This window comes from Eurytemora carolleeae, unplaced genomic scaffold, assembly GCF_000591075.1.
Source record: "Eurytemora carolleeae unplaced genomic scaffold, Eaff_2.0 scaffold111, whole genome shotgun sequence".
Taxonomy (NCBI): domain Eukaryota; kingdom Metazoa; phylum Arthropoda; class Copepoda; order Calanoida; family Temoridae; genus Eurytemora; species Eurytemora carolleeae.
Window position 1 is genome coordinate 301,447 of NW_019396201.1, and position 14,240 is coordinate 315,686.

The window sequence follows — 14,240 nt, forward strand, 5'->3', positions numbered from 1 at the left end:
GAGACTCAATTCGAGTTTTGTCTATAGGACTAAGCACTGCCAAAACTTTTGACCCTTGTAAAACGTACTGTAGTAGGTGATTACATCAATACAATGAAGACGACATTCGATTTCAATTTTGATTTATATCAAGCATAGAATTCGAGAGAAGTTGTCAAGTTAAAAAGATTCTCTTAGATGTATTGATATTTTTTCTTCGAACAAATCTTGCTAACAACCAAAAACTTAAATAAAAAGTCGTCTTCATAGTATTAATATGATCGCCTACCACTGTATGAAATACAATTTAATTTCATGCCTGGATTTGTTTGTCTAAAAACTAACCTTCTGCAGTACACAGTAGTTTCCAGTGTCTGGGTCTAGCTGAGCAGTAGATAGATCTATATTGAGCTGACCCTCAGCTCTACCCAGGTTTATAACCACCAGCATCAGTCCCAGCTCCAGTATACTCTAAACATACATAGTTATAGATAATATTTAAAGCTCAGTAGACGCAATTTCAAGGGACCCTTTTTAAACAAGGAGCATGCACAATTCACAGAGGTAACCTCGAAACATTTGTTATTCTATCTAAAAATTGATAAATTACTAAGGTTTAAAAGATACCGCTTTAAATCATTGCATATATGCAAATAGATTATCAATTACAATAGGTGGCAACAGAGAATGGACCAATTATATATGACGTCACAAGTGTCAAATATAACAAGGAAGACAACATTTTCTCACATTGGTTGACATGTTTTCCAAGATTAAATAAAAAAGTGAAAAAGAACAGAAAGTAAAGAACACAAAATTGCCCTTATTTCACTGTAAGATAAGCACTTTGTTATCACTATTGTTCATAATTTTGTCGGACACATAAAACTAAGTTGACACTTGTGACGTAAGAATACAACTTTACTGAGAGTGTACAAATTCTACGTTGCCATCTATTGTACTTGATACTCTATTTGCGTTTATGTACCAAAATTTGTTTTTTAGGTTGAGCTACAGTATTCTTGGTATAAAAGGAAAATACGCCATGAACACAATTTTTGGTTTTAAAAAAGTATACTGCAGTTTCAGAGAAAAATATCTGTATGAAATTTATTTATTGTTTAAATTGTATATAAATTCTTTTAGTTAAAAAAATAATGAAAATAGAAACTTAATTTTCTTCCTTGTTCCAACTGCAAAAATATGAGATTGAGATACAGGAGTGGAAAATTATAAATTTCAAAGAGAATATTTTTTGTAATTTTTCCACAGACAAATGATTGAAGAGTACCATTTTGAATTAGACATGTAACTCCATTGCGTCGAAAGTCACTTTATGTACAGGGTGTCCCACGAAACATGCCAGATGATCAATAGTTCTGAATGTCTTCTTCCATATACTGTATTAGATATCAAAGACTTGTTGAAGTTGATTTTGTTTTAAAAGATCTTTTACTCAAATATATTTTACTTTGAAATCAGTTTTAATATAATAAGACTCCTATATAATATTTGTATTGTTCTGTTTGGTTTCAAACCACTTGAAAAATTATGGAAGAAGACATTTAAAACTATTCATCTATTGTCATGTTTCGTGGGACACCCTGTATCTCTTTTTTCCCAAAGAACCAAATTGCGTTTAAACTTAATCCTCTAAAATTTACAATTGTTGAGAATCGCAAAATGTTTAATTCCCCCATTCTCCAGATATTTGCAAAAATATAATATGCAAATTTTAGACTTTTATTGTTACTAAATGTAAACTATACAGTTCCACAAAAAGTTTAAGTATATACAAGTTTGCATACGGATATACTTTTTTTTTTTTTTGCAGTAAACCTAGGATGAATCGTTTTCAGTTTTTTTGAAAAACGACCGTTTCGTTTTTTAAAAATATTGCTTTTTAAAAAAAGTCGTTTTAAAAAACGATCAATCGTTTTAAATAAAAACCGATTGTTTAAAAACGACCGTTCGTTAACGACCGTTAACGACGCTCCATCGTTAAAGATCGTAAACGACCTTTTAAAAAGAAAATACATTTTTTGGTCGGAAAATCCGAGGTCAGTAAACATTAAAGTTATTTGTTTCGATAAAAAGAAAAATTTAAGACAACATTCATAACCTTATCTTTCTGAAAAAAAATCTAAATTAATTGTCATAAAATTCATTAGCGTATTTAAAAAAAGGTCGTACAAGGGGATACAAGGGGATAAAAGGAGATACAAGGGGATACAAGGGGATACAAGGGGATACATGGGGTTACAAGGGGATACAAAGGGATACAAGGGGATACAAGGGGATACAAGGAGATACAAGGGGATACAAGGGGATACAAGGGGATTCAAGGAGATACATGGGGTTACAAGGGGATACAAAGGGATACAAGGGGATACAAGGGGATACAAGGAGATACAAGGGGATACAAGGGGATACAAGGGGATACAAGGAGATACAAGGGGATACAAGGGGATACAAGGGGATACAAGGGGATACAAGGGGATACAAGGGGATGCAAGGGAATACAAGGAGATACAAGGGGATACAATGGGATACAAGGGGATACAAGGGGATACAAGGGGATACAAGGGGATACAATGGGATACAAGGAGATAAAAGGGGATACAAGAGGATACAAGGGGATACAATTGGAGATACAAGGGGATGCAAGGGTATACAAGGGGATATAAGGGGATACAAGGAGATACAAGGGGATACAAGGGGATACAAGGAAGGTAGGCACATTTTAAATGATATCATATTTGGTTTTCAAGTATATATTTACACCCTGCATCCTAACTAATGGCTGAGAGTAATAAAGTTGATTATATAATTATGAAAACCTTATCACGAATATTTAATTGAAACTCTTGTAAAAGGTTATGAGGAACACACATCTTGACAACCCATAGATCTTATACAATGTATTTTAGAAACATTAACATAATTAATAATATGAAGATATATTTGAAAATTAAAATGAAATGATTACTCACCACAAACTCTTATTTTCTACAAAAAGATCTAATCTCAAAATTTTAAACTATGTAAATTCTATCAGATCAAAAAGTTCAAGTTGGAAATTTCAGAGGTTACAAAAATATTGGAATTAGAAAATTAGAGCGGGTGATTGATATGCATTTGATTCAGTTTTAGAATACGATTCATTTAAATCCCCCTCTCCCCCCTCTTTCCTGTGCATGTTTTTAAAGAGATGCAACAAGATCTCTTTTTAAACATTTATTTTGTACTTTATATCACCCTATTTGTTATTGTGCTAAAAAAATGAAGTTTGTGATGTGGAAGGATGTAGAAGGATGTGGAAAGATGTGGAAGGATGTGGAAGGATGTGGAAGGATGTGGAAGGATGTGGAAGGATGTGGAAGAATGTGGAAGGATGTGGAAGGATGTGGAAGGATGTGGAACTAATTTAAAGAGACTGTTTTCAAGTATCTCTCATTCAGACAAAGCACAATCCAACAGTACCCTTGAAACCTGAGGCCAAATTTAAAGAATTTGAGCCCGGCTTAAATTTAAGCCGGGCTCAAATATGATTGGTTCCACTAAAAATTGTATTCAATTTTCAAGATTTAAGCCGGCGTTCAATTGAAACCGGTTTTGGGGGGATTTGAGACGCGGCTTAAAATCATTAAATTCGGACACAACCTGATCAAAAAATGTGGAAGATACCGTCGTTTCTTTAAAATGTTTAGTTCTGAGAGCTTTATATTGAATATTGATCTAAATCAAACGTAATCAGTCAAAGCTTTCAAGGGTAATGTTGAAAATCAGGCATTGTTATTTTGCATGGAGGGTCACTTGAAATTAAGCTTACAGTCCCTTTAATGACGACTAAAATGGTATTTACTATTTATTACTATGGATCGAATTAGCAAGTGCAGCAAATTACAGTGATTTTGTACAATTTGGACACGGTCATGCGAACAAATGTTTTTTTTTTGTAAAAATCTAGAATGGATTTTTAAAGATTAAATAAAAATGCATGACAAATAATAATTATGAAGTATAGTAATGTTTTAGAAGTCTCTGCTTAATAATTATCATTTTTGATACAGTGGATCCCATAGAGTTGTAGAATAGGAAGACGAATTTTAGACTCAAGTTTAGTTCCAGTGAACATTAAACACAGCAACCCCATTTAGCTTGATAGATTGATTTTTAAACAAAATAAAAACAAAACAAAACAAAACAAAACAAAAACAAAACGAAACAAAAACAAAACAAAACAAAAACAAAAAAAAACTAACAAAAACTAAACGAAACAAAACAAAACAAAAAACAAAAAAAAACTAAACAAAACAAAACAAAACAAAACAAAACAAAACAAAACAAAAACAAAACAAACAAAAACAAACAGAAACAAAAACAAAACAAAACAAAACTAAACAAAACAAAACAAAACAAAACAAAACAAAAACAAAACAAAATAAAAACAAAAACAAAACAAAAAACAACAAAAACAAAAATAAATCAAAACAAAAACCAAAAAAATATGACAAAAAATAATTGATCAGACCGGATCGTGCAGCTGCGACATTTTTATTTGTTTCGCGTATTAGCGGTAAATTCAAACATTCAAAGACACGAAAGATTTTGTGCATTCTGTCCATAAAGCGTCTGGATCAAAAACAAATGATCACAAAAAATTCGATGTTTTTAATGTTTCACTTTAATCAAATATAGTCTGGTATAAGAAATAGCTAAAAATGTAAACTACACAAGTTTTTTCAATTTATGAAAATAATTAAAAAGAATTAAGTTGGATGGGAGAGAAGTAACTGGGAAGGTAAGGGGGATATTATAAGATTTAATATAATATTAGTGAGGGGGGGGGGGGTGATGCAAATTATTTGCAAGTTACAGAATTGCAGAAAAGTATAGGTCTGGGTAGACAGGACGGGATATCAAAACATTATAATTAGAATCTTCCTCTCACATAAAATATAATGCGTACAAGACATTTTTTGCGTAAATACGAGACACCAAATATGCGTAGATAAGGGGGTTCTATAGTGCCTAGATTTGTAGTATAGCTTTTTTACAACACGTTCAATCTAAATCTTTCTAAAACCTAAGCTTAGTTTTAGATGACAGTTTAGGCAGGTTTATTTTATCTTTGTTCTGAAAAAAAGGTGGCATTTTAAATTCCACCCATTTTTAAATCTTTACTAATTTATTGATTGCTAGTAGGTCCAAAAATGACAAAAGAAATTTAGAATCTCCACAATATTTGTATTCAAGAAATAATAATTTTGACAAAAGTAAAGATATGGAATATAAATAGTTTTTAATACTTTAAAAATTCTTAACTTTGAAAAAAGTGATTAGAGTGACTTTCGTTGAAATCTTAATTGATTCCATTTTTAAAGGATTCACAATGGTGTCATTTCGAATACCTCTATTTGAATAATGTCGTCTTTATTCCTTGACAATTTGACAATTTCCGTCGTGGTTTCTGTGGCAGAAAATGCACTTAGTTTTAGAAAATAATCAATTTTCAAATAGATAAACATGGATATTCTTGAATTTTGATTCAGACGAAGTTTTTAAGGGAGGGTACGTACCTTTTTGAATCGGACATTCCACTCAACTAACTTGAAATTACGTAAAATTAAACGAAAAGTCCCTGTAAGCAAATGAAAAATGTCGTAAACACTAAAATCTAAATTTTTCATGCAACATTTCTAATCTAGCATAAGACCCAGTTTATTTGGGTTTATAGACTTCAAGCGGGAATTAGGCAATTTCTTCTTCTAATATAGTTTAAATATTTCTTTACATATAAAGTGGGAGTTGGGGGTAGATTGAAACAAAACTTAATTAAACTTTTCAAGATCCAGGTTTTAAGTTTTGATAAATTCAAATGCAAAAACATGGGAATTCAGTGACGAATTCGATATCGTCTTTGTTATGAATTAGCATTGTAATACCTAATTTCAAAAGCCATAATATTATTATGTCTGCTACAGTTTATTTTATGAAAAGGGTAAAAGATGTGTAAAGATGTGTCTATAATGTCTCCGCAAGATGAACAGTGAAGACGGACAAGTTTAGTTTACTCTATTGTATATTGTAATTTTTTTGTTTTACTAAGTACAACCGTATGCAGTCAAAACATAAACAAACAAAATGTGAACATAGCAGACGAAACTCTTACTGATTACACAGCTTTCTCAGTAGGTATCACTATACTAAATCAAAGAATTATTTAAAAAGACGATATTGATTTCGTCAATTAATTCCCATGTTCATTGGGACAGCCTGTATGTAAAATAAATTTAACTATTTTTAAAAGAAACAAAAACAAAATTCTTCCACATTTCGTGTTAAAGATTGAAATAAAATAAAAGATAAATTAATATTTTTGTTGTATATCCCAGTATATCCTACATCCGTAGGGGGGTGTTGTGTATATTCAGAATTTTTTTTTATATTGTAAACATATTCTTTTGTAACTGAGAATATAATAAATCATAGATCAAAGTTGCCGTAAATGGAAGACATCAGAGTAAGTAATAACATTATGTATGCACCCCCCCCCCACATCTCTTAAAACTTCCCTCCCCCTCACAAAAAAACTAATTTTACCCCCCGGGAAACAGGGGTATTTACAATTTCGAAAAGTTGAAATTTCAAAAAAAAAAATGAGAAAAATTTGCTTTAGGCTCGAGCAATGAGAATTGTTTTGAAAAAAAAACGTTTACCCCTTTGAACAATTAAATCGCGTGTTAAAACAAAGCAATTTTTATTTTCAGTTGCTTCTTTTGGTTAAATAAATTTGAATTAAGAGATATTTTTCTACTTAATTTTTAGAAGAGGCAAATTGTAGTTATTGCCTATTGCTCCTTGTCCAGATTTAAACTGCTTAAAATGTTAGGCTACTAATTAAAATTTAAAACGCACACAATGTGCAGTAAAAAACGCGCACAATGTGCAGTATAAAACACACACAATGTGCAGTATAACACGCGCACAATGATTAACAGTATAAAATGCGCACAATTTATAGTATAAAACGCGCACAATGTGCAGAATAAAACGCACACAATGTGCAGTATTAAACGCACACAAATTACAGTATAAAACGCACACAATGTAAGGTATAAAACGCGCACAATGTACAATATAAAAAGCGCACAATGTACAGTATAAAACACGCACAATGTACGGTATAAAACGAATACAATGTGCAGTATAAAACACGCACAATGTACAGTATAAAAAGTGCACAATGTGCAGTATAAAACGCGCACAATGTACGCTATAAAACGCGAAAAATGTAAAGTATAAAACGCGCACAATGTGCAGTATAAAACACGCACAATGTTCAGTAAAAAACGCACACAATGTGCAGTATAAAACGCGAACAATGTACAGAATAAAACGCGCACAATGTGCAGTATAAAACGCGCACAACGTGCAGTGTTAAACGCGCACAATGTACAGAATAAAACGCGAGCAATGTACAGTATAAAACGAGCACAATGTGCAGCATAAAACGCGCACAATGTGCAGTATAAAACGTGCACAATGATTAACAGTGTAAAATGCGCACAATTTATAGTATAAAACGCACACAATGTGCAGAATAAAACGCGCACAATGAGCACTATAAAAGGCGCGCAATTGGCAGTATAAAACGCGCACAATTTGCAGTATAAAACGTGCACAATGTACAGTATGAAACGCAAACAATGTACAGTATAAAACGCGCACAATGTGCAGTATAAAACGCGCACAATGTACAGTATAAGATGCGCACAATATACAGTATAAAACGCGCACAATTCACAGTATAAAACGCGCACAATGATTAACAGTATAAAATGCGCACAATTTAAGTATAAAACGCGCACAATGTGCAGCATAAAACGCGCACAATGTGCAGTATAAAACGTGCACAATGATTAACAGTATAAAATGCGCACAATTTATAGTACAAAACGCGCAAAATATACAGAATAAAACGCGCAAAATGTGCCATATTAAAAGCACACATGTGCAGTGTAAAACGCGCACAATGTGCAGTATAAAACGCGCACAATGTGCAGTATAAAACGCGCATAATGTGCAGTATAAAGCGCGCACAATGTGCAGAATAAAACGCGCACAATGTGCAGCATAAAACGCGCACAATGTGCAGTATAAAACGCCACAATGTGCAGTATAAAACGCGCACAATGTACAGTATAAAACGCGCACAATGTGCAGAATAAAACGCGCACAATGTGCAGCATAAAACGCGCACAATGTGCAGCATAAAACGCGCACAATGTGCAGTATAAAACGCGCACAATGTGCAGTATAAAACGCGCACAATGTGCAGTATAAAACGCGCACAGTATAAAAGGATGTAAAACTTAACATGACAATTGGGAGACACTTTGATCTTCTTTGATCTTCTTTGATCTTTGATATGACATATTTTTATCAAAACATCTTTTCTGATACAATCTTTGTTACCAGATGATAGCTAACAAAGATAAAAAATATTTAAACTTAAAACAAAAGGAAATGTCTGCAGACGTGGTTTTTATTCACTTTCCAGTTATAGAGTAATGTCTGATTTCCAACAGTATCCTTAAAATCTTTGTCATATCAAGAATGCATGAGATGTTCATCATCATCCAAGGAGTATGGAATAGAAGGGAGATACAACTGACGCGGTTCGCCCTACCATATGATTATACATGCTTTGCAGACAGTACTTCATTTGTATAAGAAATATTTAGAATATGTTATTGTATACGCGGTAATTGTACATCATACAAATATTTCTTATTCAAATGGAGTACCGTCTGCAAAGTATGTATAATCATATGGTAGGGCGGTCCACGTAAGTTGTATCTCCCTCCCATTTCATACTCCTTGTCATCATCTCTTTGAAAATTAATTAATTTCATTCGTAGTTTCTTTTTACATTTTTGCGTTATAAACAATGGAAGAAATTGTCAGAATTTAACACTTTTGAAGCTAGAAAAACAACAATGTCTTCTAAAGTATTGATCTGATAATTGTTACAAGGGTACAGTTGTGAATCGGTCATAGCACTTTTGAATATGGGTTCATTTGAAATTACGTCTACAGTATCTTAATATCGTCTCTAAATTGTCAATATATTATGTTACGTGGAATACCCTGCATTAATTTAAGAATAAGATGTATCCAAGAATTTGCTAATTTTACACCAGTTTTGTAAAACGATTCTTCATCGACTTTTAAGCACACAGCTAAAATCTAAATAAGCCGTACATCGAAAGAATTCATCAAATGCCGTTTTCTTCACTTTCTGATAATGGAATATTGCAGATATCTAGATTTTTAATTAAATGATTATATGGAGCTCTTTAAAACTGTTACCGCATGCTCATGGCTATTTATTTATTTTCGAAAAGACTGAGATTTACGTAAAATAGTAAAAAAAAAACCATCGAAAAATTGTCAAGACGACATATGATAAAGTCTTTCGATGTAGGGCTCATTTAGGGTTTCACTGTAGCCGGCGTGCATTTTAAATAGGATGGACAGGGGGGGGGTAGGATGAGGGAGGGGGTAGGACGAGGGAATGGAGTAGGATGAGGGAAGGGGGAGGGAGGGAAGGTAGGGCTGAGTTTATCTTGGCTTCCGGAATCTACATATTTATGTCTTTATTTACAAGAATATTTTAACTCTACAATTTATCTATATATTAATCATTTATTTCTCATTTATTCCTATTTACCCTCTTCTCATTTGTTTACTGTATTCATCTATTCATTATTCATTTACTTCTCATTTATTCCTCTCTATTGTCTTCTATTTGTTTACTGTATTCATCTATTCATTATTCATTTATTTCTCATTTTTTTAATGTATTCCTCTATTCATTAATCATTTATTTCTCACTTGTTTAATGTATTCATCTATTCATTATTCATTTATTTCTCTTATATTCCTCTTTATTCTCTCCTCATTTGTTTAATGTATTCATTTCTTTATTAATTATTTTTTGTTCATCCTTGTGTCATTTATCTGTTTATCATTCATTCATTTCTACGGTTAGCTTTCATTTATTTCTAGGGTTACCTTTCATTTATTTCTACGGTTATGTTATAATTCATCGCAAAATAAAAGAAACTGTTTAAAGAAACAAAAACATTAAAATATAATTCATACTTAACCAGATAAAGCTTTCAAGGGTACCGTTGTAAATCGGGCATTGCCATCTTTGTATGGAGGTTCACTTAAAATTACGCTTACAGTCCCTTTAATTAGTCGGATATCTGATAGAGATCATGCGAAACTATTTCATGTAGGTTTTGTTTTTAATTTCAAGTGACCGACAGTCAAACGATGACTAAGATCAAGGTACTAATGCAAGGAAAGTTATTTCAGAGGTGTACGCATTTTTTGTACTGCAGTGTACTGTCTCTGGGCGGTAATATAAACACAAGACGGATGTCACAGCCTGACATGGAATCCATTTTCACAAAAATATTCTATGAAATATTCTGATCATAGAAACTATTATGTGAATTTTCAAAATTATCAAAATTTAATGCTTTTAACCTTCTCTGATACTAAACAAACACTGATGCATCTATTTTTGTTTACAAAGTCCGCCCAGAGAGAACTGGTTTCAATATGTACGCAGAGTGTACGCGACCGCAATTAACTTTCCTTGTATTAGTACCTTGACTAAGATATCCTTTTTTGCTAAATGAAAATTGATAGTTTTCAATAGTGATTTCTCTGTAATTGAGTGACTAAATTTCCGTATCGTTACTCAGACATAGGGTTAAAGAGTGGCGTTCTGGATCAGATAGCCACTCTAAAAATGGAGGGTCACTTGAAATTACATCAACATAAAGCCTGTAATTCTTACTGCTATAAACCAAAATTGTTATCTTAAAATCCAAAATTTCAACAATATTCCCCGTCTATGATGCAATGCGTTCGTATAATTAGTGAACGTTAAATGAAATTTACACTTTAAGTGGAAAAAAGTTTTATCTTTCATCTATAAAATATTCTTTATTCTGTGACAAAAAGTTCTTGATATTATCATAAAAACTATTCCTCATCACTTCCTGAGTTTTTTATCAACATAAACCATGTTTGTCAAATAACATGAAAATTAATGTTCATGTCACACGGAGTAAATACAAGGATTAATTATCAAACTCATCCCAACCCTGCCCTGCAGTGTTAGCCAGTACCTTGAGTATCTCCATGTTTGCGCCGCTAGCGCCTGATCTTGACTGTTCACTCAGTGGGATGGGTTGCGTCAAAGTGAGCTTAACGCGAGATGACGCGAGATACCGACGCCTGATAAACTGCAGTGACGAAGGCGCCGGACACAGAGGGGTCAATACATAGAAGATCTAGCAATAGTTGACAATAGCTGATGATGTTACAATAGCAGGAGATATTACAATAGTAGGAGATATTACAATAGTAGAAAATATTACAATATTAGGAGATATTACAACAGTAGGAGATATTACAATAGTAGGAGATATTACAATAATAGAGGATATTACAATAGTAGAAGATATTACAATAGTAGGAGATACAATAGTAGAAGATATTACAATAGTATAAGATATTACAATAGTAGGAGATATTACAATAGTAGAAGATATTACAATAGTAGGAGATATTACAATAGTAGGAGATATTAAAATAGTAGGAGATATTACAATAGTAGGAGATATTACAATAGTAGGAAATATTAAAATAGTAGGAGATATTACAATAGTTGGATATAATTAATAGTGGGAGATATTACAATAGTAGGAGATATTACAATAGTAGTAGATATTACAATAGTAGGAGATATTACAATAGTAGAAGATATTACAATAGTAGGAGATATTACAATAGTAGGAGATATTACAATAGTAGAAGATATTACAATAGTAGGAGATATTACAATAGTAGGAGATATTACAATAGTAGGAGATATTACAATAGTAAGAGATATTACAATAATAGAAGATATTACAATAGTAAGAGATATTACAATAGTAGGAGATATTACAATAGTAGGAGATATTACAATAGTAGGAGATATTACAACAATAGTAGGAGGTATTTCAACAATAGTAGAAGATATTAAAATAGTAGTAGATATTACATAAAATTTACCAATGAAAAATTAGATCTTATTTAATACATTGAGAAGACGACATTGCATTCTTTGCTCATCAAGAAATGATCATGTTTAGTGAGACTTACTGTATATATCCTATACTATCATCATTCATTTTTTATTGAAAAATTTTATTAATGTAAGCTCATAAATTTGCTGTACATTATGTTTAGCGAAGCTCCGTCTAATTACAAATTAAATTAGCAAACTAATTTCCTTCTTTCATTAATCCTTAAATCCTGGCGTTTATATACAGGGCTAACCACAAAGGATGAGACTGTAAAGACGACCCAAAACTCTAAAAATTTGATTATTTGAGACTTCATTTCGGCTCCTGCATTTAATTGAATATTTTGATGGTTTACTACATGATTGAGCACAGAAATAGGCAAGTTTTAGCCGACAAGGAACCCTGAATGCAAAAAAAGGACTTAACAAATTCCGTATAATTGTCTTGGAAGTCTCATTCTTTATGGGTTACCCTGTATCAAGGACATATCAACAACGGATGATATTATAGGAACGATTTTATTGAACTTTGTTTAGTCTTTTCTATTCCTAGTTGTCTGCAGTACAATTGTAAAATTGGGTTTGTTCCTGCCAATTATCTAGTTCTACAGCACACCATAGTTTCAGTAGAAGTAAATATTTCCATTTACTGATAGCGCCGATTGAAGGATTCATATATCTCTAATTGGATGATGAGAGATAGATAGAAAGATAGATGTTACCGCCATACTATTTCTATTGGTTCAGAATAGACAATAAACACATGGCTGAACCCTGATTGGATCAGGCGCTAATGGACTCGGCATACAGGAGTGAGCTCGGGAACCTAGAGACCAAGTTTTCCATATAAAAACTTAAAACCATGCAAAGAACATGTCCTTGAGTTCCAAAACAATATTTGAGGCAAATTAGTTATATGCTTCATGAGTTACATAGATATAAACAGTCAAAACATACAAATAAACAACAAAACAACAAACAAATTAAGATTACTACTTTATTTACATGCTTGGGGACCCAGCGTTAACCAGGGTACTCTTAGTTACTCCCGCCGTTTACCCGCACTTGGTCGATTTTACCAGGAAACTTAATGTTCGCTTTAAAAGTGGACTCACTCATGGTACAGAATCTCAAAACCCTGCTGAGAACATTCCCGTGGGTCTAACGAGTTTCCAATTAATATTTGAGGCAAATCGGTCTAGAGGTTCCTGAGTTATGATAGGAAAAACATATAAAATTTCAACTTTTAATTGAGGCTTTATCTGGGAGCATCTTTGCTTTGTACAGTATAAAACAAAACAAAAAAAGTTTGCGGATTTCATAATAATTTTTGTCAGACAGACAGACAGACAAGCTAAATTTATATATATATAGATCACACTAAAAATCTGATTAATGACAGAAGCTTAAATTCATCATTCAGTCTCATTCTTTGCGGTTAATCTTGATTTAAAAATCTTGATTAACAATGAATCAATAATTAGTTGTAAATTATAATAGAACCATTGATATGAGAAATTCCCCAGTTAAATCTCAAAATAAGGAAAAAGTTTATTTCATGCGAAATTACTGGCTGGACTCGACCATAGCTACTCCTCTATCACATTTAGTTCATATATTACCCTTGAAAAATAGTAATATTTCATTTGCAAAGAACGACTTAAAGATTTTTTTTAAAAAGCTCTCCAAATTATCCAAAATCTCAAAATAAAATTAGCATTATTTTAAGAAACACAAATAGTTGCAAATTAACTAAAACTAGAATATTTTTTTAGTTCCAAATCTTGACAGCTTGACTTGGAGTTTGATTTGAGATGGTTTGAGGTTGCGGAATTGCGCTTTCAGTCGTCTTCATTTGTTTTTGAAAAACCACGAAATTTCCCAATTTGTTCCTCAGACAGAGGTTAAAAGAGTTATGCTTTGAATCGGACATGACACTCTAAAAATGGTAGCTGGTCGCTCAAATCAACGCTCCAATAAAATCTTCAGTCCCTTTAAGTATAATAAGATAAAAAACAAATCAACAATCAAAAGAGTTGTAGTAGTTTTTTTATTTGAAATTAAAATTCCAAAAATGTTTGGTTTACAGTTAGTTACACAC

General features: G+C 32.2%; 1 protein-coding gene across 2 annotated transcripts in view; it reads right to left on the reverse strand.

Annotated features, from left to right (window-relative positions):
- LOC111697967 (uncharacterized) overlaps nucleotides 1–11,267 on the reverse strand; it is a 33,244-nt gene extending 21,977 nt beyond the window's left edge. For both annotated transcript variants that reach the window (XM_023468157.1, XM_023468156.1), the window contains exons 1-2: nucleotides 11,196–11,267; nucleotides 325–450 (exon numbers count right to left, since the gene is read on the reverse strand). In XM_023468157.1, coding sequence (XP_023323925.1) covers nucleotides 325–450; nucleotides 11,196–11,210 — 141 coding nt within the window. In that variant the 5' untranslated portion in view covers nucleotides 11,211–11,267. The remainder of the gene's footprint in view (nucleotides 1–324; nucleotides 451–11,195) is intronic.
- Between the last annotated feature and the right edge of the window lie 2,973 nt (nucleotides 11,268–14,240).